At 43.6% G+C, this 25,093-nt stretch overlaps 1 protein-coding gene across 2 annotated transcripts in view; it reads left to right on the top strand.

The window, feature by feature from the left end:
* The window catches only part of TUBGCP3 (tubulin gamma complex component 3), a 121,134-nt gene that overhangs the window by 83,618 nt on the left and 12,423 nt on the right, over window positions 1–25,093 (top strand). The window contains exons 15-17 of one of the 2 annotated variants that reach the window (XM_077813614.1): window positions 398–533; window positions 1,348–1,416; window positions 8,545–8,680. In XM_077813614.1, coding sequence (XP_077669740.1) covers window positions 398–533; window positions 1,348–1,416; window positions 8,545–8,680 — 341 coding nt within the window. Of the gene's footprint in view, window positions 1–397; window positions 579–1,347; window positions 1,417–8,544; window positions 8,681–25,093 lie in introns of both variants that reach the window. The other variant, XM_077813607.1, reaches the window with a different exon arrangement.

Here is a 25,093-nt window from a genome sequence, read left to right as displayed (position 1 = left end):
GTGGCTTTCTGGTTGTAGCTGCCATATTAAGGCACTACAAATAAACAATAGTTCATTCTGATTGTAAATGTGACTAAAATTATAGATTTGTGTTAGATACTAATACAATTTTTAAAGTAATTACTTGCATTAAATGGTAATGAATCTAGTACTAGCACTGATGTTTGTTATATACACAGATAGGCAAATTACTTAAAATCTCTCAATGTTATTTAATGCTTCATTTCTCTGTCGTTCATGTAGTGAATGTAGGCAGTTGTCCTTAATTTTGAAAATACAATTTGGAGACAAATGTTTAAGTGTTGTACAGACTCACTGCAATTGCTACCATACTGCAACGTAACTACTATACAATATCATAAACTGTATATAATGACTTTATTTTTGTAACCTCTAGGCCAGAGCTTGCCCGACCAGCTACCACTTTGTATCAGCATAATCTGACAGGAATCCTTGAAACAGCTGTCAGGGCAACTAATGCACAGTTTGATAATCCTGAGATCCTCAAACGGTTGGATGTTAGACTTCTGGAGGTACTCTGGGTCATTTCAGCTCCTGACATGAAAGTTATTTTCTGGGTATAAATATCTAAAATTAGCTCTTGGATCAGCATCAGGTGAACTAGTTTCTATTCATGTTGAGTCACATTCTTCTGCCCACTAAGGTCACTTTGTATTGCTCACACAGCACAAACTGGCCTTACCCTGGCCGGAGATTCCCAGCAGAGACTTGCCTTTCCTCACCCAATATTAGAGTGAATCTTTGGTGGAAAGCTGGTGGATGACACACAGCCTCCTTCTAAACCAACTGTTCCCTCCTTTCCCCACCGCCAACCCCCAAAAGTATAAGATTATCTCTGCTAAATTTGAACCTCTGCTGATATAAGGTCCCTTACACGAGCAGTATGAGAGAGAGAGAGTAGGGAGAGTCCTGCTATAATTTATACAGGGGCTAGTAGTCCAGAATCAGGGGGCTGAAATTAGCTCCTTCAGTCGCCACTCTGAGAATCGGAGGCAGGGTCTTTGACACTGGTGGTACGGAATTATGAAGAAAATGAACAGTGAATATTTTCTCGGTCAGCCTTGCATCAGAGAGACTTCTGTAAATTATGGGAGTTTAGTGAGGGAATGTGGTGCTTAGCCTCAAAAGATGTCTAATCTACATGTTATTAAACCAATGAAACAAAGTTGTTATAGTATTTCTTTGTGAAAATTAGCAATATAATATTGATAAAGCCATTTTTGGCAAACGTAACTGCTTTTTCATAGTTCTTGGGGGAACAATAAAGATTTCAGCAGTGTGCAGACTTTGGTACGTGACTAAATGTAGCATTTGTTTTTCATATAGGTATCTCCTGGTGATACTGGATGGGATGTCTTCAGTCTAGACTATCATGTGGATGGGCCAATTGCAACGGTAAGGCTTTATATTGTAGTTTGTGTAGATTTCTCAGATATCCACTTAGATTGCTAACTGCTTTGTTATTAAAATAGCCTTTTTACTCTAGAAATGGATGATTAAAGAGATTTGGCATGTCAGATGCACCGATTGTATTAACAGTTCAACCAGAATCTCAGTTTCTCTAAATTATTAATGAGTGCTAAAATGCTACAGTTAAAACATTCATTACTTAAAATAAATAATACATTTGTTCCAGCAAAATTTTAGCAAGTACTTAATAAATGGATTGTTCATTTTCTGATATTATTTCTAGACTGTAGCAACTAATTTGGGATAATTTGCAAGAAACTGTAAAATATATTTAGGGAAATCTATTTATACTAGTTAAATTTGATATGTAGTATTCATTAAAACTGATGAGAAAATAGTTACACTATTGTTCAAAATGCTTTTACCATATGTAAAGAATTTCAGTGCTTTTTTCTTTTTTTTTCTTCTTTTTTTCTTTTAAACAAGGTCTCAGTGACCAGCAGAAGGTATTTTACATAGATGTATAGTTAGAGAAAGGAGAGAAATACCTCTCTGGGCCTCTAATTTGTACATCCATTCTCACATTCCCCATACTTTGGGGCAGATTCTTCTTTTGCTAATTACTCATCCATATAAACTTTATACTTCAAACCACCTCCCTTAAGCTAATTTTGACCATTTGACATTACCATTTTGGGAAACATGGTGTAAACCTCAATTGTGGTGAAATGACTTACGCAGAAAGTGTCTCTATTATTATTGAATCAGTTTTTTTCACTTTTATGGTTCATGATAATTTTTTGTTTACATAATTTTTTACCTTTCAAAACGGTAGTTACAGGGAGGTAGACAACTGAGCAAGTAATTAAACACATAGAATGTACCTAACGTTATACAGGTAATTGATTTAAACAGGACATAAAAAAAAAAGTTCTTATCCCTACCAGCCCCTGCTACTTCATCCACAGTAAAAACTCTAGATTAGTGAGCTGTAGCTCACGAAAGCTTATGCTCAAATAAATTGGTTAGTTTCGAAGGTGCCACAAGTACTCCTTTTCTTTTTGCGAATACAGACTAACACGGCTGTTACTCTGAAAGATTCCTGTGAGTTTCTTTTAACATACACAGAAATTTGGTCTCTTACCCTGGAATTTTTTTCTGGGTGGCTCAGATACTTTTGATTGTATTCACTGCTGTCTATCCCCCATGCATCAACCAGTATGCAGGCTTCTCCACAAATGCACTGTAGTCCCCATATCTGCAACTCTTGCTATTCCAGAATAGTTCATTGAGTAGAGGAGGAAAATCAGGTATGAGGGGTTTGAGGTGTATAGCTGACCACTAGAAACTAGGTTTGGTGAAGGGCTGTGTGTCACTGCTGATAGTATCACCTCATGTTCTCAAGCAAAGTGATATTTTTAGGAACCAGTGTAGAAAAATTAGCATCGTTTTATGAAGGATTAAAGTCTCAGTAGATCCTGAGGTTGTTTTTTACTGAGCTCTTTGAACAAAACGTCACTTCATTTTTAAATTACAGGGAAGGCAGCCAGCAAGCCTTTGTTTGGGAGACCTGGAAGGTCACATGTGAAGAGGAATATTAAAACTCCATATGCATAGCAAAAGGTCCAATTACTGAGCACTTCTAGGAGAGTGCTGGGCATTCTCAACTCCCAGTTATCTTATTGGGAATTGAAAGGTGCTCAAAACCTCCCAAGAAGAAGTAGTGCTTTCTGGTCTGACAGAGCCCAAGTGTTTATAATGGGAATAGTGATGGAACCGTAACTAAAATGGAGCTTTGTGGTCCTGCTATAAATTGAAAATGGCAAGAGCATCCATAGAAATATTGGAAACTTTTGAAGTGATGTAACTTGCTATCATACAGTAATCTGTAAATCTCATGTATAGAAACCTATATAACATTTAATGCATTTATATTTCTTATTCCTAATCAAGTCAAGAATATAACTATATAGTAATGTTGATCTTTGTTCATGTATGTCTTAAAGTCTGTTATAGACGCCTCTTCACTGTTGAAAATGTAAAAATAAAAATACATATGGTGTAGGCATGTCCAGTGTAGGTATACTCTGGATAAATGAAAATGCTACATTTCTGCCGTCTGAAATGTTTTGTTAGTACTTGGAAAGCTTTGCAGTTGCTGTTTCAGTTAACAAGAGGAAAATGCTCTAGAGAAGCACTGTGTGTTGCTCACGAACTCATTGGAAAATATCTCTGCTAGTGCTTCAGATCTCTATATACATAAGGCTTCTATTCTTAATGGACTACAGTTCAACTATATTTTAACTTACAGGAGTGTGTGGGTGAGAGAGAGCGAGAGATTGATTCTCCTCTAGCATCTGCAGATAAAACCATTGAGATTAAGCAAAAAGAATAGTTTAGCACTCTAGAGTCCATAGACCAACGCAGATAGTTGATACGGATCATAATTCCAGAAGATGGAGATGGGAGGGAGCAAAGTTCTTAGGACATATCTCTTCCTATAAAGAGGATATCTGTCCAATCCTGCTTAATTGTTTTCCTGTCTCCAGCAGGTGGACAGAACAAAGCAAGAGAGCTGGACTTGGGGTTTTGGGCCCAGATTTTCCAAATGGCATATGCATAATTACCAGATTGCACATTCATATGTGGTAAATAGACATACAACGTTTGAGCATGTGCATTTCTGAAATCTGGGTCTTAATTTTTTTTTGTCTATTACTTTTTTCTTTTGGTGATTCCTCCTGTGACAGTTCTCAAGATACCCAGGACTTTGCATCACCTTGTTACCGTCCCCCTGTGGGGCTCCAGTGTGAGGGAAACCTGCTTGTGCCTTACTTTTGCTTTACTGACATCATCAGCCTGTTAGCCACCTAAGCAGTCTCCTCTGGGCTATGCCTTCCTTTGGCTTGCAGGTTAACCGGTGTAGCCCAGTCTGAGTTCCTTTGAAGCATTCCCTTGTAGTGTCCAGCCCCTTCTCCACTGAACACTCACAGAAATACTGGGCCTGCTGCCCACAAGGGAACAACATACACACCAGCCTATTTGATTCAGCTCAGGATTAGCAGCTTGTATAATACCACACCACTAAACTGTAGTATCGTTTTCACTATAAATAAGTTTGCTATCAAAGGTTCAAGAGATGGTGAGTAGGGTTAGTGGATCCAAAAAGGTTACATTCAAAACAAAATCAAAACAAGCTTTCTAGAGGCTAAACATAACCTTCCTTAGGTTAGCCTGTTATCTCACCCCAAATGTCCTTCGTAGTGTTTTAATCAAGGCTGTTTTAATCCCACTTTCATGAATGTAATCACACTGCCCAATTACTTTCCTTAGGTGCAGGATAAAGGGGTGTGTTCCTTGCCTTCTCCTTATATTCCCCCAAAGTTCATTGTTTGTCCTCAGTCAGGATAACCCTCTGTGGCTTATTCTCTGGTGTGCTTGCCCCTCTGTTGATTCATATGTAAATGAATCTCCATTGTGGTAGCTTACAATGCTTAATTTACATGCCAACAGAGGTGGTGGCTTCTCTGTCAGAAAATCCTTTTGTCAACTGTACATTAATACATACATTAAAACATATTTTCAGTATACATACGTAACCCCTTACATAGCATCTGTACATATATTTCAAAACAATATTAGCAACATGCCTGACTAAACTAATTGCCTTCTATGACGAGATAACTGGCTGTGTGGATGAGGGGAAAGCAGTGGATGTGTTATTCCTTGACTTTAGCAAAGCTTTTGATATGGTCTCCCACAGTATTCTTGCCAGCAAGTCAAAGTAGTATGGGCTGGATGAATGGACTATAAGGTGGATAGAAGGCTGGCTAGATCAGTCTCAACTGGTAGCGATCAATGGCTCCATGTCTAGTTGGCAGCCGGTATCAAGCAGAGTGCCCCAAGGGTTGGTCCTGGGGCCGGTTTTGTTCAATATCTTCATTAATGATCTGGAGGATGGCGTGGATTGCACCCTCAGCAAGTTTGCAGATGACACTAACCTGGGCGGAGTGGGAGATATCCTGGAGGGTAGGAATAGGTTACAGAGGGACCTAGACAAATTAGAGGATTGGGCCAAAAGAAATCTGATGAGGTTCAACAAGGACAAGTGCAGACCTCCTGCACTTTGAACTGAAGAATCCCATGCACGGTTACAGACTAGGGACAGAGTGGCTAGGCAGCAGTTCTGCAGAAAAGGATCTAGGGGTTACAGAGGACAAGAAGCTGGATAGGAGTCAAGAGTGTGCCCTTGTTGCCAAGAAGGCTAACGGCATTTTAGGCTGTATAAGTAGGGGCATTGCCAGCAGATCGAGGGATGTGGTCGTTCCCCTCTAGTTGGCATAGGTGAAGCCTCATCTGGAATAGTGTGTCCAGTTTTGGGCCCCACACTACAAGAAGGATTTGGAAAAATTGGAAAGAGTCCAGCGGAGGACAACAAAAATTAAGGGGCTGGAGCACGTTTTATGAGGAGAAGCTGAGGGAACTGGGATTCTTTAGTCTGCAGAAGAGAAGAATGGAGGGATTTGGTAGCTGCTTTCAACTACTGAAAGGGGGTTCCAAAGAGGATGGATCTAGATTGTTCTCAGTGGTAGCTGATGACAGAACAAGGAGTAATGGTCTCAAGTTGCAGTGGGGGAGGTTTAGATTGGGTATTAGGAAAACCTTTTTCACTGGGAGGGTGGTTGAAGCACTGGAATGGGTTATCTAGGGAGGTGGTGGAATCTCCTTCCTTAAAGGTTTTTAAGGTCAGTCTTGGCAAAGCCCTGGCTGGGAAGATTTAATTGGGGATTGGCCCTGCTTTGAGCAGGGGCTTGGACTAGATGACTGCCTGAGGTCCCTTCCAACCCTGCTATTCTATGATTCTATGAACCCATGTGATCCTGGCTTTCATTTAAGAACCCATGTGACATTCTTTGGTGACCCAGAGTGTACATAACAGAATCAGGATATTCTTGTTACCCCCTTGCCAGTTGGCATTGAGGGGTTCATGGGCCACACACCCCACTCCCACATGTTGGTGTGTTTGTTTTTTTTGTTTTTTTTTGGCTCGGTTAGGAAGAGAAGGTGCTTCATAATGAAGTCCAGTGTCTGGGAACCAAGAGGCCTCAGCCCTCCTTCCTGGAGAATGGTCACAGTTCAGTCTTTCTTTCCCTCCAGCTCTTCTTCCTGGAGCTGGGTTATCATCCAAACAGTCCCTTTATTCTGTGGAGGAGCCATTCTGTCTCTCTGCAGCACTCACCTGAAGCTGTTTCCTCAAGCCAGGCTCCCATGCTTCTGTCCTGTTTAGCCTTCCCATCTATCTTAGATGGTTTGTTAGAGGCTCCCACTTGAGCTTCTTCCTCTCCCACATTCTTCTTCCTAATTAGAGGCTTGATTGGTCACCTGATCCACCTGTCACAGAATCTTCATTCTTCTTACCTGGGAAGTGAATTAAGCTGGTCATAGGTGGTCTTAGGTGCTTCTCCCCTTAAGGAGCCAGCTACCATGTGACACGGTCCCTAGGAACATCTGAGAGACTCACCTTTAATCTTCTGGCAGCTATCTGCCTGATGATGGGTGTATGGGGAAACTTATGCTCTTTAATGCAGGGATATGTTCCTGGTTTATCATCGGGATAGGCTTAATCATTGTTTTTTCCTGTTGTCCTTCCCAAGATGGGTTCCCTTTTCCATTTGACTCAAGTTTCTCTCCCTCTTCTGTCCACCCCAATGAAGTAAGAGAGAAGTGTCTTCATACACTGAAAGAGCTCTGTGTGTGTCCGAAAATAGGTCCTGAAGTTACCTTATTCAGATCAACTCTTGCTTTCTCTTTAGGGGTCTTAAAGTCTAACAGGTTAAAAGGGATCAGTGTCTTATTTGTATTGACAACCTTAGGGAAGGTTACACAGTCCATTGTAAAGAAACTCTGTCATTATTCAAGGCTTGTTTCATTGTTGGGGCTGTCTGAGTCTGAAAAGGGATGTTTCTGTTCTAGTGCTCTAAAGCCCACCTGCGCAGCCTTAGATACATCATTGCTGACTTGACGTAGTCTGTAAACTGCCTTGAGGCAGTTTCTGCACGTTGTAGAAAATCTTTTTTCCCCTATTCACCCATATGCCAGCCTATGACTGTTCTTGCACAGAGAGATTCTGGAGACTTGCCTGATCACTTGGTTTTGAGAAGTCCTCCTGTGCCAGTCCAGACTTTGACTTTATTTTAGTGTAGTGGAACCTTTTACTCTAATGGTTTTCTGATTCAGCTTTTATAATGTTGTTTTGCCTATTGCTTGGGCTGTTGATGACTGAGCCAGATGAGCTCCCTGCACAGAGGGAGTAACTTCCCTAGAGCTTTGGGTTTATTTCCTGTTGTAATCTGCTGGTAAAACCTGTATACATTGCTTGGGATAGCATAGAACGATTTAAAGAAACCAAATGAACAGATGGTAAATCTGGTAATTTTATTTTAAGCTTCAGAGTAACAGCCGTGTTAGTCTGTATTCGCAAAAAGAAAAGGAGTACTTGTGGCACCTTAGAGACTAACCAATTTATTTGAGCATGAGCTTTCGTGAGCTACAGCTCACTTCATCAGATGTATACCGTGGAAACTGCAGCAGACTTTATATATACACAGAGAATATGAAACAATACCTCCTCCCACCCCACTGTCCTGCTGGTAATAGCTTATCTAAAGTAATCGTCAGGTTAGGCCATTTCCAGCACAAATCCAGGTTTTCTCACCCTCCACCCCCCCCCCACAAATTCACTCTCCTGCTGGTGATAGCCCATCCAAAGTGACAACTCTTTACAGTTGTCACTTTGGATGGGCTATCACCAGCAGGAGAGTGAATTTGTGTGGGGGGGGTGGAGGGTGAGAAAACCTGGATTTGTGCTGGAAATGGCCTAACCTGACGATTACTTTAGATAAGCTATTACCAGCAGGACAGTGGGGTGGGAGGAGGTATTGTTTCATATTCTCTGTGTATATATAAAGTCTGCTGCAGTTTCCACGGTATACATCTGATGAAGTGAGCTGTAGCTCACGAAAGCTCATGCTCAAATAAATTGGTTAGTCTCTAAGGTGCCACAAGTACTCCTTTTCTTTTTATTTTAAGCTGTTATATTGATTTTATTTGCAGGTATTTACACGAGAGTGCATGAGCCACTATCTAAGGGTGTTTAACTTCCTTTGGCGAGCAAAGCGGATGGAATATATTCTCACAGACATATGGAAAGGACATATGTGCAATGCAAAGCTCCTGAAATGTATGCCAGGTAGGGGAAAAACAAAATGGGTAACATGCTAACTGGTGTTTAGATGCAATTTAGCTAAAATTGTACACGAGAAAAATCCAGCTAGTGGAGATAAAAAAAAGAATTTATAAATAGCATTTTGTTGCCACCTACTCAGAAATGTCTTGTTTTTATTATTTAACTTGCTCACATAAGAAATTTTGAGTGAAGAAGAAATGGCAAGGTAGTTGGGAATGGAAAGTCTATCCTATGACTTTTGTATTGCTGCTTGTTGATCTTCAGCCATTGAATTATTGGGCATTGAGAACTTCTTAGGCTTCTGTTCGCTTTCTTTCTATTTGTTTCAGGGGAGGGAAAAGATGAAAATCAATGCAGTTGTTTTTAAAAGATGCATCAAAACAGCTTGGCATCAGTCAGAAGTAGCTAAACTCTAAACTAGGCCTACTATGTATATTTTTAAAAAGATCTCACAATCAAGATTATATATATTAATGTTTTAATCAATTTTTTCAGAATACATTAAATCACTTATTTTGTATTTTACCAGTACTGTTTGCTACGGTGTGGCAGTTTCTTTTACTACAGTCAGATTATTAGATGGCTGAACCTTTTATATAATTAAGGTCCCAATCCTGCAAGGGACAACATGAAGGTGGACAGCTACACCCAGGCGAAGCTTGATTGGCTTCAGTAGGGTTCCATGTGGACAGTTTTAGTCTCACATTGTCCATTATATATTGTAGGCCCAGCACTGATATCTGAAATAGTTTTTCACCTATTCATAGGTTAGTGTATTTTAATTAAAAAAATAAAGTTTTTAAATATCTTCCTTAGCTGTAATAAATAAGATAGTGTTCTGTTTATTGTGCAGAGCAAAAGCTAATTTTGTTCAGTAAATTTGGAACTGTATTTAAAAAGAAAATCCTGTTGTATGGCTAAAACTGAAATTAGATACTCCATTGCCCTTGCATACATGGTGATAACTATAACCTGGAACATTTAAGAGCATAACGCCAGTATTGTTTGTCTAAATGAGAGCACAAGAGGCAGTGGGTGGAGGGTTTGTTCAGTTTTAAATGTGCTTTGAGGTGTATTTATTTTGTTTGTAGTTTTAACACATGGAAAATAAACTAAGTCGTAATAGAACAACTAATCTTGATGATAAAGTTTTCATTGTTTTATGTAATAAGTACTTTAAAAAAAAATAGGAAAGCATAAAACAACATCAGTATTGAACTACAAACACTTGAGTTTGTTTGTTACAAATTTTATTTTCCCTAATTAAATTTCAACTGGTTTTGATTACAATACGCTAAATGGGGCAGAGCCCTTGTCTTCACAGCTATCAGCAAAGCTGTTAGTGCTATACATATAATAACGTTGTATTGTAATCTGTAACTTGGATCCATGACCCTCTTGGCTGGCAAAATCTTGCAAAGGGAATTGGGTCCATTATTATTAGAGACCCTGCCTTCCTGAAAAAAGGCATCATCTCTTAAATCTCTTAGGTCAGGGATTCTCAAACTTCATTGCACCATGACCCCCTTCTGACAATAAAAACTTTTACATGATGCTAAAAGGGGGGAACCAAAGCCTGATCCCCACTGCCTGGGTCGAGGGGTGAAAGCCAAAGCCGGAGCCCCACCGCCCAGGGTGGGGAGGCCAAAGCTGAAGCCCAAGGACGTCAGCTCTAGCAGGGAGCCTGTAACCTGAGCCGCACCACCCAGGGTTGAAGCCCTCGGGCCTTGGCCCTGGGTGGTGGAGCTTGAACTTCAGCTTTGGTCCTAGGCAGTGGGGCTCAGGCTTTGGCTCTGGCCTTGGGCCCCAGCAAGCCTAAGTCAGCCCTGGTGACTCCTTAAAATGGGGTCCTGACCCACTATGGATCCCGACCCACAGTTTGAGAACCGCTGTTTTAGGCCCATCCTCAGAAAAGCATCTGCTGCTCCTGGAGATATTGCCAGTTGTTGGTTTCTAATTTTTCCTTTTTTGATGAGGAGTATGACAAAATATTTCTCCTATGTTCATAGACTTCTCTTTTCTTTGCTGGGTTTTTTTTCTAATTCTCTGTTTTTTCGCACCTGCTACCACCTGTTCTTCCCCTTTCCTTTGTTCCCCTCAGCCTGTCTCTTCCCTGTAGTGCTTTTTTTCCTCCTCCTCCTGTTCTTTCCCACATGCTCTTTATGGTGTTCCACTCCCCAGCTAAAGGGAGTAGTTATAGTTGAAAGTAGCAAGACCCTTTGAATCACCCTTCAAAGCTTAGTAGTTTCCCTGCCTGCCACCCTTACTCCACTCCATTGCTAAGAGTAAAGTGGTATAAGGGAAGGGAGGAGGTGCAGAGCTGCCAGGGTAGGAGTGAAATTTGAAAGCTCTGAAGCATACTAGCACTAACAAGATTCACAACAACTTGTTGCCCTCCAATTCATCTGCTCTTCCCTGCGGGAAATGTGGTAGTGAACAGACTGGGTGGTAGAGAAGTGTCCATATATTGTATTGGCCTAGTCTTTACCTCCCTTTTCTCCCAGTTCCTCTGAATTTTCAAGTTTGATTTATACTGGTCAAGGTGGCTACCTTGAGACTACTTTCCTATGGTGTGTGAATGTAATACGTGGGATATGATACACATCCTATAAGCAATGAGAACTCTGCAATACTTGGGTACAATCGGGTGAGATAATGATAATCTCACCCGATGATAATGATTTCACCCTCTGTTTCCTCACTTTGTTGGCTTTTCACAAATATTAACATGTGTAGCAAGACGAAACTCACCGGTGGCAGTGCCTCCTTCTGGTTGTCTGGTAATTAGCTCTTTTCCAGCTTACGGCACGCCCTCTGCAGGCCAGTGTCTCACCTGCCGCTGGCCCTGTGTTGCTCCCGGTGCCCTTTACCTTGGGGTTCTGCCCCAGCTGTACCCCCACGCTCTGGGTCTCCCCTCCCAGGGGAACCCCCAACCTTCTAAACCCACCTTGCCTCAGTGGCTACTGCCAATCGTCATCCAGCCCCCTTTCCCTGGGGCAGACTGCAGTCTGTAATGGCCACTCATCAACAGCAAAGGGTTGTTGGACCTGTAGGACCAGGTGCCTCTGCCTATTCCCAGGCTGCCCCTCTGCAGCCCCAGTACCTTTCTGGGCCTTTACCAAGGCCTGCAGCCTAGGTATTTCCCAGGTTGGAGCTCCCCATCTCCTCTGGCCTTCCCCCAGTCCTGCTCCACTCTAGGTACCCTGCTCAGCTCCCAGGCAGCCAGGTCCTTTTCTCCCTTCAGCTAAAGAGACTCCTCCAGCTTTTGGCCCACAGCCCTCTTATAAGGGCCAGCTGTGGCCTGACTGAGGCGTGGTTCCAGCTGTGTCTGCTTCCCCCAATCAGCCCAGCTATTCCCCGCCACAGCCCTCTCCAGGGCTGCTTTCACCCCTTCAGGGCCGGAGCTGGGTGACCACCCCGGTACAACATACTTTTATCTATTGGGGCAGCAGTCTCTGGAACTTTACACCATTTCCATATCAATCTAAAATTGGAAGCTGTAACTCTAAGTGGCTTGAGAGCTATAGACTCTTCATGTCAGGATTGTACCCAAATGTATTTGTGTGTGGTCTTGAGGTAAGGGATTACCTGAGCCTGCACAATGTGCACTTTTCACATGCATGAAAGTGGAGTGAAGTCACTCCACTTATTGCAATGAGTATAGTGGGGAGAAGTCTCCAATAAAACATAGATGGAGATGAATCTGACAGTGCTTTCTAATATTCTTGTTGCCTGCACCCCACATTTGAAAAGCAGGACTTGTCTCCTGCTTCTGTAAGCTTGCTTAGAAATATTTTTTAGGATATGTTGCAGAATGCGCTCTGGATTCTTGTAAACTGGTTCAGTTGCATCTGGCATAAAACCATTGATGGAGATATTGCTTTCGTATTATTTCCATCTTATGCGAATGGAGCCAAAAGTAGTGATAGGGCAACACAAGTTCTAAAATAAAATCAGGTGGTTCCATCTTCTGATTAGACAGACTTCTCCAATTCTTTGTAATTCCAGGAACTGCAGAAAGGCAAGACTGAGACACTGACAGATATATGGTCAGAGTCTTGATCTATACTAAACTCCTATGAAGTGTTCGCTTCCCCACTGTCCTAGGCAGTGCCAAAATAGGACGTAAAGTGAACAATAAACCATACATACACAACATTACCATTTCATCAAGCACCCTAACACTGGAACGAAACTAAGATAATTATACTGTATTGAGTACTCAGTGCTGGTACAGCAGGACTCAACAAACTCAGTTGCTAGAGCCCTGCAAATCCATGGATATCCACTTTATATCCACAGACCATGTTTGCAGATCAGATGGGGATAAAAATTTTATATCTGTGCAGGGCTCTATCAATGGGACATTCAAGATTATAGGTTTCCATCTGTAAAGTGTGTAGGTGAGAGATCATTGCACTCTTGATTTAGTTTACGTGGAAATACTGTTGCAATGTAGGTGCTGTGAAATGACGTCTGGGAAAGTTAGGTGATGTCCAACCTGGAAAACAATTATAGAGAGAGGTTCCACAAAAAGGGCATACAGTTATATCAATGAATTAACACTTGTATAGGAGTTCAAAGGATTCCATTTGCAATAATTGTTGGCCACAACTTGGCAGAGCTATTCCATTGATAAACATTACTTCTTCTTTGAGGGCTGTCCCTGTGGGTGCTCCACTCCACGTGACGGTGCAACCTGGCGCTGTTGATCAGAGATCTGCAGTAGCAGTGCCTGGTCAGGGCGCACCCGCCCAGCTGTTGTCTCATGGCGTCGTTAGGGTCTGTCTGTGCACACATGACCTGCACCCCCTCAGTTCCTTCTCAACCGTCCTCGGCTGAAGACTGAACTCGAGGCTGTGCTGAACCTCTTCCCTGGTCACTGAAGGAAATAAGTAGCAATAGTTAGATAGATGTATCCCAGTTCTTTCCCTCCCTTTAAAATAGTTACTCCTTGTTTGTTGGTTTAAAAAAAACAAACACTTTTTTTTCTCACATTTGTCTCCCATTGAGACTTCCCCTCAGGCAATCATAGCTTCATGATGCCGGAGTCCCCTGGATTAAAAAAATGCGGCTCCTTCAATGAGTCTGTGCCGCGGTCTGATGGACACTCACTGTGTGTGAAGTGTCTAGGCAAGACACATGTCCCCGCTAAGTGTGTCCATTGTACTAGCCTGAAAACCAGGGCTCGCAGTTACAGAGACCTGCAGCTAAAAATGCTCTTTATGGAGAAATCTCTGCAGCCACCAACGGAGACAGGCACAAGTAAACCCTCTCCCTCACCTCTCCACCAACCTCTCCACCCAGAGACCTACAGAAACAAAAAAGGTCTCTGGTGAAATCACTTTTCCCCCAGTGCTGACCACGCCAAAAACCGGCACAGCTGAACGCCCCAGCACCGTAGGCATGGCTCACATGAGGTGCAGAAACCAGGACTCGAGCACCCCCCCCCCTCCCCGGCAGCTTTCCTCGGCACCAGCCCTGCCGGCACCACAGATGGACCCAGTACCAGCAGCGCTGTCCATCCCGGTGCTGACTAAGAACATTGGCACCAAGCCTGACAATGACCCCTGCTGCAGACACACCATCCTCGCAGGGCACCTATAGGTGGCCGATGGCACCCACCGAGGCTAAGCAAAAATTGTTGCGGACATCTGCTCATGCTCTGAGACCCGTGGCATCGCAGCTCAAGGATCAGCAACCATTCTTAAATCATGCTGACATCTCCGTGGCCCCAGAGCCTGACTCCCCTCTCCTAGGCACTGAGCGCTCGCTCTTTGACCAGCCGCTCTCGCCACCTGGCCTGGCCACCCTCACTGACAGTGAGAATGACATGCCGCAGCAGGCAGAGTTTTCCCCACCAATTTCCCTACTTTGACCTACGATGGGCGAGGCCCCACTTTTCATATCCTATTCCCTGGCCTCAGTGGTCCCTTCGTCTACCCATGACGGCAATCTTTCTTGCGGACCACCAGACCGCAGACCCGCTCTGCACCTCTATCTCCAGTTCCATCTACATCCAGAGCTCCTGAGCCCCCCCTTGAAGATGTGGGTTACGAACCTTTCCCTGAATCATCTGCTCATAACTCTCCGTCAGCGGCAGATGAAGCTCTCATGCCACCACCACCACAGAACGTGGACAATTTTAAGCAGTTCCAGGAACTTTTTAAGGGATGACAATCAGCCAGGACATTCCATTAGAGGAAGTGCAGGTGACGCAACACAGACTCCTGAAAATCCTCCAACCCTCTGCTCCATCAAAGATTGCACTCTATCCATAAACGAGGCCCTCCTGGAACCCACTTACGCTATATGGCAGACCCCTGCCTCCATCCCACCAATATGTAAAAGGGCTGAATGGAAATATGATGTAGCGGCTAAGGACGTAGATTTCTTATTTTCCCACCCACAGCACAACTCTCTTGTGGTGGATGCAGCGACCCACAGAACAAAGTAGCCACAATACCGGCCCACTCTGCAAGATAAGGACCTCAAACAACTTGACTGCCTGGGCCACAAGGTTTACACCTCCTCCACTCTGCAATTCAGAATTGCAAATTATTCCGCCCTCCTCGCAAGCTACGACTATGACAAGTACAAGAAGTTATTTGACTTTACCTCCCATATCCCAGAGAACAGAAGAGCGGATTTTAAATCAGTCCTCATCGAAGGTCAATTGGTGTCTAGGATGGCGCTACAAGCATCCCTGGACATGGACACAGCAGCCCGCACTACTGCCACCGTGGTAGTGATGCGCTGATCTTCCTGGCTGTCTGCATCTGGCATCCCTAAAGATCTGCAGACCTAAGTGGAGGAGCTTCCCTTTGATGAGGATAAACTTTTTTTTCCAAAAAAAAATGAACTCATTCACACCATGAAAGACTCTCTAGGGCAATTCTGCGCAAGCTGAGGATATACCCCTCCTTCCCCAGGAGGCAATGGTATCAGCCTTATCAGAGGCCACATGCACAACAATATCACCGGCCCCAATCGAGACCGTATGATAGTGGGAGGAACCACAACAGACCTCCCCGGCGCAGACAAAACCATGCACAACCGACTACATCCCACACATCGGGAAACAAACAATTTTGAAGCCTTGGTCAGGGGTCTACGTGACCATCCCTTGGCACCACTGCTTACTTGCCCATTTGGCCACCGCCTCCAGTTTTTCCACCATGTCTGGCAACAGGTCACACAGGACCGCTGGTCCTGGAAATAGTACAATTGGACTACTCCATCCCTTTCATTTCATGCCCACCCACCTTTCCCTCTTCCCCGTCCCTCTTCAGGGACCCCTCTCACGAGCACCTACTTCAAGCAGAGGTGACTCATCTTCTACAGGTAGGTGCAGTGGAACCTGTATCAGTGCAACGTCGGGGAAAAGGGTTTTACTCTCACTATTTTCTGACCCAGAAGAAAGCCGGAGGATGGCAATCTATACTAGACTTATGCAGACTGAACAAATTCGACATTCAAGATGGTCACATTAGGCACAATAATACATGCGCTGGAACAAAGGGATTGGTTCACAGCCCTCGACTTACAGGATGCCTATTTTCATATATCTATTCACCTAGCACACAGATGCTTTCTGCGATTCGCAGTAGGGCATGACCCCTTCCAATAGAGAGTGCTACCGTTCGGACTCTCCACAGCACTGAGAGCGTTCTCCAAGACTCTTGCAGTAGTGGTGGCCCACCTATGCAGACCTGGAATTATACTTTTCCCCTACCTGGACGACTGCCTTATCAAAGGCCGTTCGTACGATGAGACATTAGAGGCCACTCGTTTTACCATCTCCCTCTTCCACAGTCTAGGCCTGCAAATAAAATTCCAAAAGTCCACCATGATACCAACAGCAAGTCGAGTTCATCGGGGTTCATCTGTACTCAATTTTTGACCAGAGCCTCACTCCCACACACCAGATTCCTTGCCATTATACACTCCTTGTCCATTTGCCGCAGAATAGAGGCACGAACATGCCTGCAGCTTCTTGGTCACATGGCAACCACCACCTTCATGGTCAAATATGCCAGACTACATATGAGATGCCTTCAGGGTTGGCTCAGCTCCATATACAAACCCAGCAGGCACAGCCACCGCATGATGCTAACTCCTCCAGCAAAGGTATTCGCCTCCCTACAATGGTGGACAAAAACGGGAAACACGTGCACGGGCGTCCCCTTCTATCAAAATTCCCTGTGCTCATGATCATGACAGACGTTTCTCTGATATGCTGGGGAGTGCACCTAGGAGCTCTCACAACACAAGGCTGATGGTTCGTATCAGAAACACGTCTGCACATAAATCTTCTAGAGCTCAGAGCAGTCAGATATGCCTGCCTCCACTTTCTCCCAATCATAAGGAACAAATCTGTTCAGCTCTTGACAGACAATATAGTATGTAAGTTCTACATCAACAGATGGGGGGGCGCTATCGCACTCCCTATCACAGAAGCCATCCAACTATGGAATTGGTGCATACAATGTCACATAGAGATTACTGCTTCCTACCTGCCTGGGTGTCAGAACACTACCACCAACACACTCAGCAGGTACTTCTCACAAGAACACAAATGGGAATTGCATCCCACGCTACTACGACAGCTCTTCTCCTACTGAGACACCCCGTCCGTAGACCTGTTTTGCCACAACACAAAAGCACAAATGCAATCTATTCCACTCCAAAGCAGGACTTGGGACCGCGTCCCTCGGAGACGCGTTCCTCATTCCGTGGAACAAAACACTTATGTACGCTTTTCTGCCAGTCCCACTGATACAGAGTCCTATGCAAGATCAAAGAGAACAAGGCAGGGTCATACTTATTGCCCCAGTCTGGCCCAGACAGACATAGTATCCTTACCTGCTGCACATGTCCATCCGCCCTCCAAGAACTCTTCCCAAGAGTCTGGATCTGCTTTCCCAGGGCAATGGTCAGATTCTCCATCCACAACTGCAGAAGCTCCATCTGATGGCGTCGTTCCTTCATGGTTCCAAACACACGAACTAGCTTGTTCGGAGCAGGTCCAACACATCATCCTCCACAGTAGACGAGTATCCACTCGTAAGACTTACCTGCAAAAATGGAAACAGTTCTCCATATGGTGCTCCCACAGAAACTTGCCACCCAGACCATGCTTTTCCCTGATACCTTGGACTACCTCTTTCAACTGAAAAAAGATAGACTATCGCTCAGCTCTATCAGAGTACACCTTGCGGCAGTTAATACCTTCCATGACATGCTGGATGGGTTTTCAGTTTTCACCCACCCCACCATAAAATGCTTGCTCACGGGCCTTCAAAACCTTTACCCTGAGATTCAGCTACCTGGAATCTGAACCTAGTTCTCCGGGGTCTTATGAAACCTCCCTTTGAACAACTGGCTACCTCCTCCATACTACACATGTCCATGAAAGTAGCTTTCTTGGTCACCCTAACATTGGTGAGAAGGGTCGTGGAAATAAGCACACTAACGGCCTTCCCTCCCTACACGATTTTCTTTGAAGACAAGATTACGTTGTGACCCTACCCCAAATTCCTTCCCAAGGCAGCCTCTACCTTCTACCTCGATCAGCCAATACACTTACCTGCATCCTACCCCAAACCTCATAAGAACCCACAAGAAGCGGCATTACATACTCTTGATGTCAGACGTGTAATTGCCTTTTATCTAGACAGAACTAAGGCATTCCGTAAATCCCCCTAGACTATTTGTGTCCACTACTGAGCAATCGAAGAGTGCTGCTATTTCCAAGCAATGACTCTCCAAGTGGATATCTGAATGTGTTAGGTCCTGCTACCAGACCCAGAATGCTCAACCCCACGAGGGCATCAGAACACACTTTACTAGAGCGATGTCAATATCCGTTGCATTCCTGTAAAACTTAACTGTTACTGACATATGCAAGGCGGCCACATGGGCATCAGACCACACGTTTGCCAAACATGACGCTATCACACAGGACTTCAGGTATGTTGGCAACAAGAAGAAAGCCAAGGAAAGTGTGGGCCCCTTAATGAATGAGGGAGGCAACCTAGTGATGGAGGATGTGGAAAAAGCTAATGTACTCAATGCTTTTTTTGCCTCTGTCTTCACGAACAAGGTCAGCTCCCAGACAACTGCACTGGGCAGCACAGCATGGGGAGGAGGTGACCAGCCCTCTGTGGAGAAAGAAGTGGTTCGGAACTATTTAGAAAAGCTGGACGAGCACAAGTCCATGGGGCCGGATGCGCTGCATCGGAGAGTGCTAAAGGAGTTGGTGGATGTGATTGCAGAGCCATTGGCCATTATCTTTGAAAACTCGTGGCGAACAGCGGAAGTCCCGGATGACTGGAAAAAGGGTAATGTAGTGCCAATCTTTAAAAAAGGGAAGGAGGAGGATCCTGGGAACTACAGGCCAGTAAGCCTCACTTCAGTCCCTGGAAAAATCATGGAGCATGTCCTCCAAAGAATCAATCCTGAAGCACTTACATGAGAGGAAAGTGATCAGGAACAGTCAGCATGGATTCACCAAGGGAAAGTCATGCCTGACTAATCTAATCGCCTTCTATGTTGAGATTACTGGTTCTGTGGATGAAGGGAAAGCAGTGGATGTATTGTATCTTGACTTTAGCAAAGCTTTTGACACAGTCTCCCACAGTATTCTTGTCAGCAAGTTAAGGAAATATGGGCTGGATGAATGCACTATAAGGTGGGTAGAAAGTTGGCTAGATTGTCGGGCTCAACGGGTAGTGATCAATGGCTCCATGTCTAGTTGGCAGCCGGTGTCAAGTGGAGTGCCCTAGGGGTCAGTCCTGGGGCCAGTTTTGTTCAATATCTTCATAAATGATCTGGAGGATGGTGTGGATTGCACTCTCAGCAAATTTGCGGATGATACTAAACTGGGAGGAGTGGTAGATACGCTGGAGGGCAGGGATAGGATACAGAGGGACCTAGACAAATTGGAGGATTGGGCCAAAAGAAATCTGATGAGGTTCAATAAGGATAAGTGCAGGGTCCTGCACTTAGGACGGAAGAACCCACTGCACAGCTACAGACTAGGGACCGAATGGCTAGGCAGCAGTTCTGCGGAAAAGGACCTAGGGGTGACAGTGGACGAGAAGCTGGATATGAGTCAGCAGTGTGCCCTTGTTGCCAAGAAGGCCAATGGCATTTTGGGATATATAAGTAGGGGCATAGCGAGCAGATCGAGGGACGTGATCGTCCCCCTCTATTTGACATTGGTGGGGCCTCATCTGGAGTACTGTGTCCAGTTTTGGGCCCCACACTACAAGAAGGATGTGGATAAATTGGAGAGAGTCCAGCGAAGGGCAACAAAAATGATTAGGGGTCTGGAACACATGAGTTATGAGGAGAGGCTGAGGGAACTGGGATTGTTTAGTCTGCAGAAGAGAAGAATGAGGGGGGATTTGATAGCTGCTTTCAACTACCTGAGAGGTAGTTCCAGAGAGGATGGTTCTAGACTATTCTCAGTGGTAGAAGAGGACAGGACAAGGAGTAATGGTCTCAAGTTGCAGTGTGGGAGGTTTAGGTTGGATATTAGGAAAAACTTTTTCACTAGGAGGGTGGTGAAACACTGGAATGCGTTGCCTAGGGAGGTGGTGGAATCTCCTTCCTTAGAAGTTTTTAAGGTCAGGCTTGACAAAGCCCTGGCTGGGATGATTTAATTGGGGATGGGTCCTGCTTTTGAGCAGAGGGTTGGACTAGATGACCTCCTGAGGTCCCTTCCAACCCTGATATTCTATGATTCTATGACACCACAGCAGACACCATAGTAGGCCATACAGTACTGTCTTCCGGTATCAGTGACGCAAATCCAAAGTCCCAGCAACCATAGTGGGTACTGCTTCACATTCATCTGGAGTGGAGCACCCACAGGGACAGCACTCGAAGAAGAATAGAAGGTTACTCACCTTGCAGTAACTGAGGTTTTTCGAGGTGCTCCACTACCCACTCTCCTCCCCTCTACTTTGAAGTACGAATCAGACGACTCTACGGTAGAGAAGGAACTGAGGGGTTGCGGGACGCGCACGCGCAGATAGACCCTAATGATGCCACGAGAACAGCTGGGTGTGTGTGTCCCGACTACGCACTGCTACCAAAGATCTCCGATCAATGGCGCCAGGACGCACCGTCACCTGGAGTGGAGCACCCACAGGGACACACATCTCAAAAAATCTCAGTTATTGCAAGGTGAGTAACCTTCTCTTTTTTCTTCTTCCTCTGCCTCAGCGTAATGAATTGAGATATGCGTCTTAGAGTCTGAAACTGTTGAATCTTAAACCTTTCAGTTCTTCCCCCCCAACTCCCACCCTCCACAAATATGTGCATTACACTAACTTAGGCTCTCAGAAGCTCCCCTTAGACTTACTTCAGATGTAGCTCCATTACTAGTTTTTTACCTTGCATCCTATTTTACATATCGCCTCCTGTCCCTTCAGTAAAGTGAAGTCTGATTTAGTGGCAATGCATGTGCTGAGGGGCTGGAAGAGGAGTGTAGCAAGCAAGGCAACGAACAAGAGGATGCAAGAAGGGTTATATTAAAGTAGATGGCCACTTACTTTAACTCATGATTTCTTCCAGTTCTTTGGTTTGTAAATTACATTGCCAATTTCAACACATCTTACTTCAATGGCTACATCAGTTTAAGTAGGCCTAACTTGACACCTGCTTACATTCCCTCTTAATTTGACCTGTGGGTTATGCACATGTGTCATAAATATAAAGGGAAGGGTAACCATCTTTCTGCATACAGTGCTATAAAATCCCTCCTGACCAGAGGCAAAGTACTTTTATCTGTAAAGGGTTAAACTCGGGTAACCTGGCTGGCACCTGACCCAAATGACCAATGAAGGATCAAGATATTTTCAAATCTGGAGGGGGGAGAAAGGCTTTTGTCTGTGCAATACCTTTGCCGGGAACAGATCAACGATGCAAGCCCTCCAGCTCCTGTACAGTTAGTAAGTAATCTAGCTAGAAAATGCATTAGGTTTTCTTTGTTTTGGCTTGTGAAATTCGCTGTGCTGGAAGAAATGTGTATTCCTGTTTTGTGTCTTTTTGTAATTTAAGGTTTTGCCTAGAGGGATTTTCTATGTTTTGAATCTGACTGCCTGTAAGATTATCTTCCGTTCTGATCTTACAGAGTTGTTCTCTTATCTTTTTTTTGTTCTTCTAATAAAGTTCTGTTTTTTTAAGAATCTGAGTGGGTTTTTTGGGTCTTAAAAATCCAAGGCTGATTTGTGCTCAACTTGTTTATTTTCAAGCCTCCCCAGGAAAGGGGATGTAAGGGCTTGGGGGGATATTTTGGGGAAATAGGAACTCCAAGTGGTCCTTTCCCTGTTCTTTGTCTAAGTCACTTGGTGGTGGCAGCATACTGTTCAAGGACAAGACGAAATTTGTGCCTTGGGAAAGTTTTTAGCCCAAGCTGGTAAAAATAAGCTTAGGGGGTCTTTCATGCGGGTCCCCACATCTGTACCCTAGAGTTCAGAGTGGGGAGGGAACCCTGACAGCATGCAAAACCGGAAGTAACACTAAAGCCCTTGTTTGTGTTAATTAACAGCAAAACTAAGTATTACGTGGAAAACTTACTCATTTATGCTTGGGGGGAATTGTTGGGTTATGTTTTACATTTTTGTGTGCTGGAATACTTGGGGATTCTAGTTCATGCCAAAGATGGAGTTCTGGCCACAGCCTTACTCTGAGCTACGACTGCTTCACTGCATGTGTAAGGTAAAAAATCTATAGTATTAACAAAAAAAACCTCTTTTGTCTTATTCAGATTAATATCAACCTTTTGTGGCTATTTTGATAATGTCTAGTCCAAAGATATACGTAATACACCTGTTTTTAATCATCCAAACTACAAAGTTGAAAATCTTGGAACAGCCTTTAGAGGGCAGAAGAGAATTACAAATGGGTTTTAGCAGAGTGTGTTTCCCATCTACAGAGCCAAATATATAGTCTAGTTTTCTTGTCTAATTTTACAGAAGATGGTACTTGTTAGTCTTTAGAAGTCTGATTTTAGTTCATTGCTACTTTGGCATAGTATTGTGTTTCTGCTGTGTGTGTGTGTGAGAGAGAGAGAGAGAAATATAAAATAATACTCGATCCAGAGAAAATGAAAATAATGTTTGGGACAGCTAGCTGGCAGGAATCCAAATTTGCCCCTCTCTGGTTGGTTGGTTTAGCTTTTCATTTGTGGGGCAGGTGAACAATCTAGAAGTCTGGTTGGACTTCCAGCTGTTAAAAGAGCACATATCAGATGTGGCCAGAACAGCTTTATTTCATCTATTTACAGCCAGGAAGCTGCCATTTTTTTCGGATATGAATGGACTAGTCACACCTTTGTCACTTCTAGAATAAACCATTGTACTGTGCTCTGTGTGGCTAGATCCTGAATCTATTCAGAAGTTTGAAGCTGATTTTGAATTTTAGTGCTCTTTTTATAGTGTACATCTTTCTGGGAGCACACGACAGCAGTGTTTTTTGGATCCATACTGGCGACCTACTAGGTATTGGCTAAAATTTGTTATTGATTTTGATCTAGCCCTAAATGGACTGATACCTGTGTGACCGAACACCTCTCTCCCCATGGCTTGCAGTCACTGTTGTGAGCAGTGGAGGTGTCTGAGTTGGAGCTCCACTCATATAAAAGTGAGGGAGACATCTGGTGGGGTGTTCTCCTTGAGGGCCATTCCGCTTTCCAAGTTGCTTCTCCCCCTCCTACATCCCATCTGATCCAAGGCTGTGTGTATTCTGGCTTTGAGACACCGGGAGATCACAAAGATGGGTTACATATTGTAGCAGCTTGGTTATAAATGTATTAATTATTGGACAAAGTGAGAGTACTGGAAGAGTCTGGGTTTTTTAATTGTTCTAAAATATATGAAGGATTGCCTAGAACAATGGATAGGTGCTTCTTTGTATGTAATAAAAGTTGGGTGTAAACAAAGCTATATAATACTATGAGAGAGAAGTATGTATGCTGCGGTGTAGGGCTTTTTGTCAGTATGCTGGCCACATACTTACTACTGGCAAAGGTATGAGGGACTTAGAAAGTCTTCACTGGCATTTATATCACATAGTCATAGAAGAGCCAAATACAAATAGAGAACTTTTAGAAAAAAATTAATTTAACTTTATTTTTAGAGGTTTTTTAATATTCCCCCCACACACACACACCTACACCATACACCTGAAAAGGCAGGCTACGTTATTATCAGGTGTCCAACTGTACAAGATTTAGAAAGGGGAATTAGATTATTACTAATTATAGAAACCTATAAAATTTACATAATGTAGCTTTCCTATACAAAGTGTTGAAATGTTAAAGGTCCCCATACCTTTGTACCTATGTGGGACTTGAACTACCCAGATATTTGTTGGAAAAGTAATATGGCAAAATACAAAATCTCCAAAAAGTTCTTGGAATGTATTGGGGACAACTTCTTGTTTCAGAAAGTTAAGGAAGTAACCGAAGGGCAGCCATTTTAGACTTGATTCTGACTAACAGGGAGGAATTGGTTGCGAATATGAAGGTGGAAGCAATTTAGGTTAAAGTGATCATGAAATGGTAGATTTTATGATTCTAAGGAAAGAGTGAGAGCAGTAGTATAAGCACCCTGGAATTCAAAAAGCAGGCTTTAACAAACTCAGAGAGCTGGTAGGTACGATCCTGTAAGAAGAAAATCTAAGGTACAAAGGAGTTCAGGAGATCTGGCAATTTCTCAGAGACAATATTAAAGGCACAGTAGCCTACTATCCTGATGTGAGGGAAAGATAGGAAGAAAGAAGCCAATATGGCTCCATCAGGAGTTCTTTAATGACCTGAAAATCAAAAGGAATCCTACAAAAGTAGAAACATGGTCAACTTGCTAAGCTTGAATACCAAAGAATAACAGAAGCATGTAGGGACAGAATCAGAAAGGCTAAGGCAAAAAATGAGTTACACCGAACAAAAGAGATCCAAAGCAATAAGAAAAGGCTTTATACATATACTAGGAGCAAGAGAGAGATGAGAGAATGTATAGGCCCTTCCTGTTTGGTGGGGAAGGAGAGCTAATAACAGGTGACTTCAAAAAGGCTGAGGTATTCAATGCATATTTTGCTTTAGTGTTCACTTAAAAAGGTTAATTTTGACCATATACTTAACACAATTCACAGTAACAACAAGGAGGAAGGAACACAAGTTAAAATAGAGAGAGAACAGGTTAAAGAATATTTAGATAGGTTGGATGTAATTAAGCTGGCAGGGTCTGATGAAATTCAAGTTGGAGTGCTTAAGCAACTAGCTGAAGCAATCTTGGAACCGTTAGCGATTATCTTTGAGAACTCATGAGGGGAATGGAGAAGATAAATATAGTAACTATCTTGAAAATGGATAACAAAGAGGACCTTGGAAATTCTAGACCAATC

This window comes from Eretmochelys imbricata, chromosome 1, assembly GCF_965152235.1.
Source record: "Eretmochelys imbricata isolate rEreImb1 chromosome 1, rEreImb1.hap1, whole genome shotgun sequence".
NCBI lineage: Eukaryota > Metazoa > Chordata > Testudines > Cheloniidae > Eretmochelys > Eretmochelys imbricata.
This window is presented reverse-complemented; position numbering and strand designations above follow the sequence as displayed.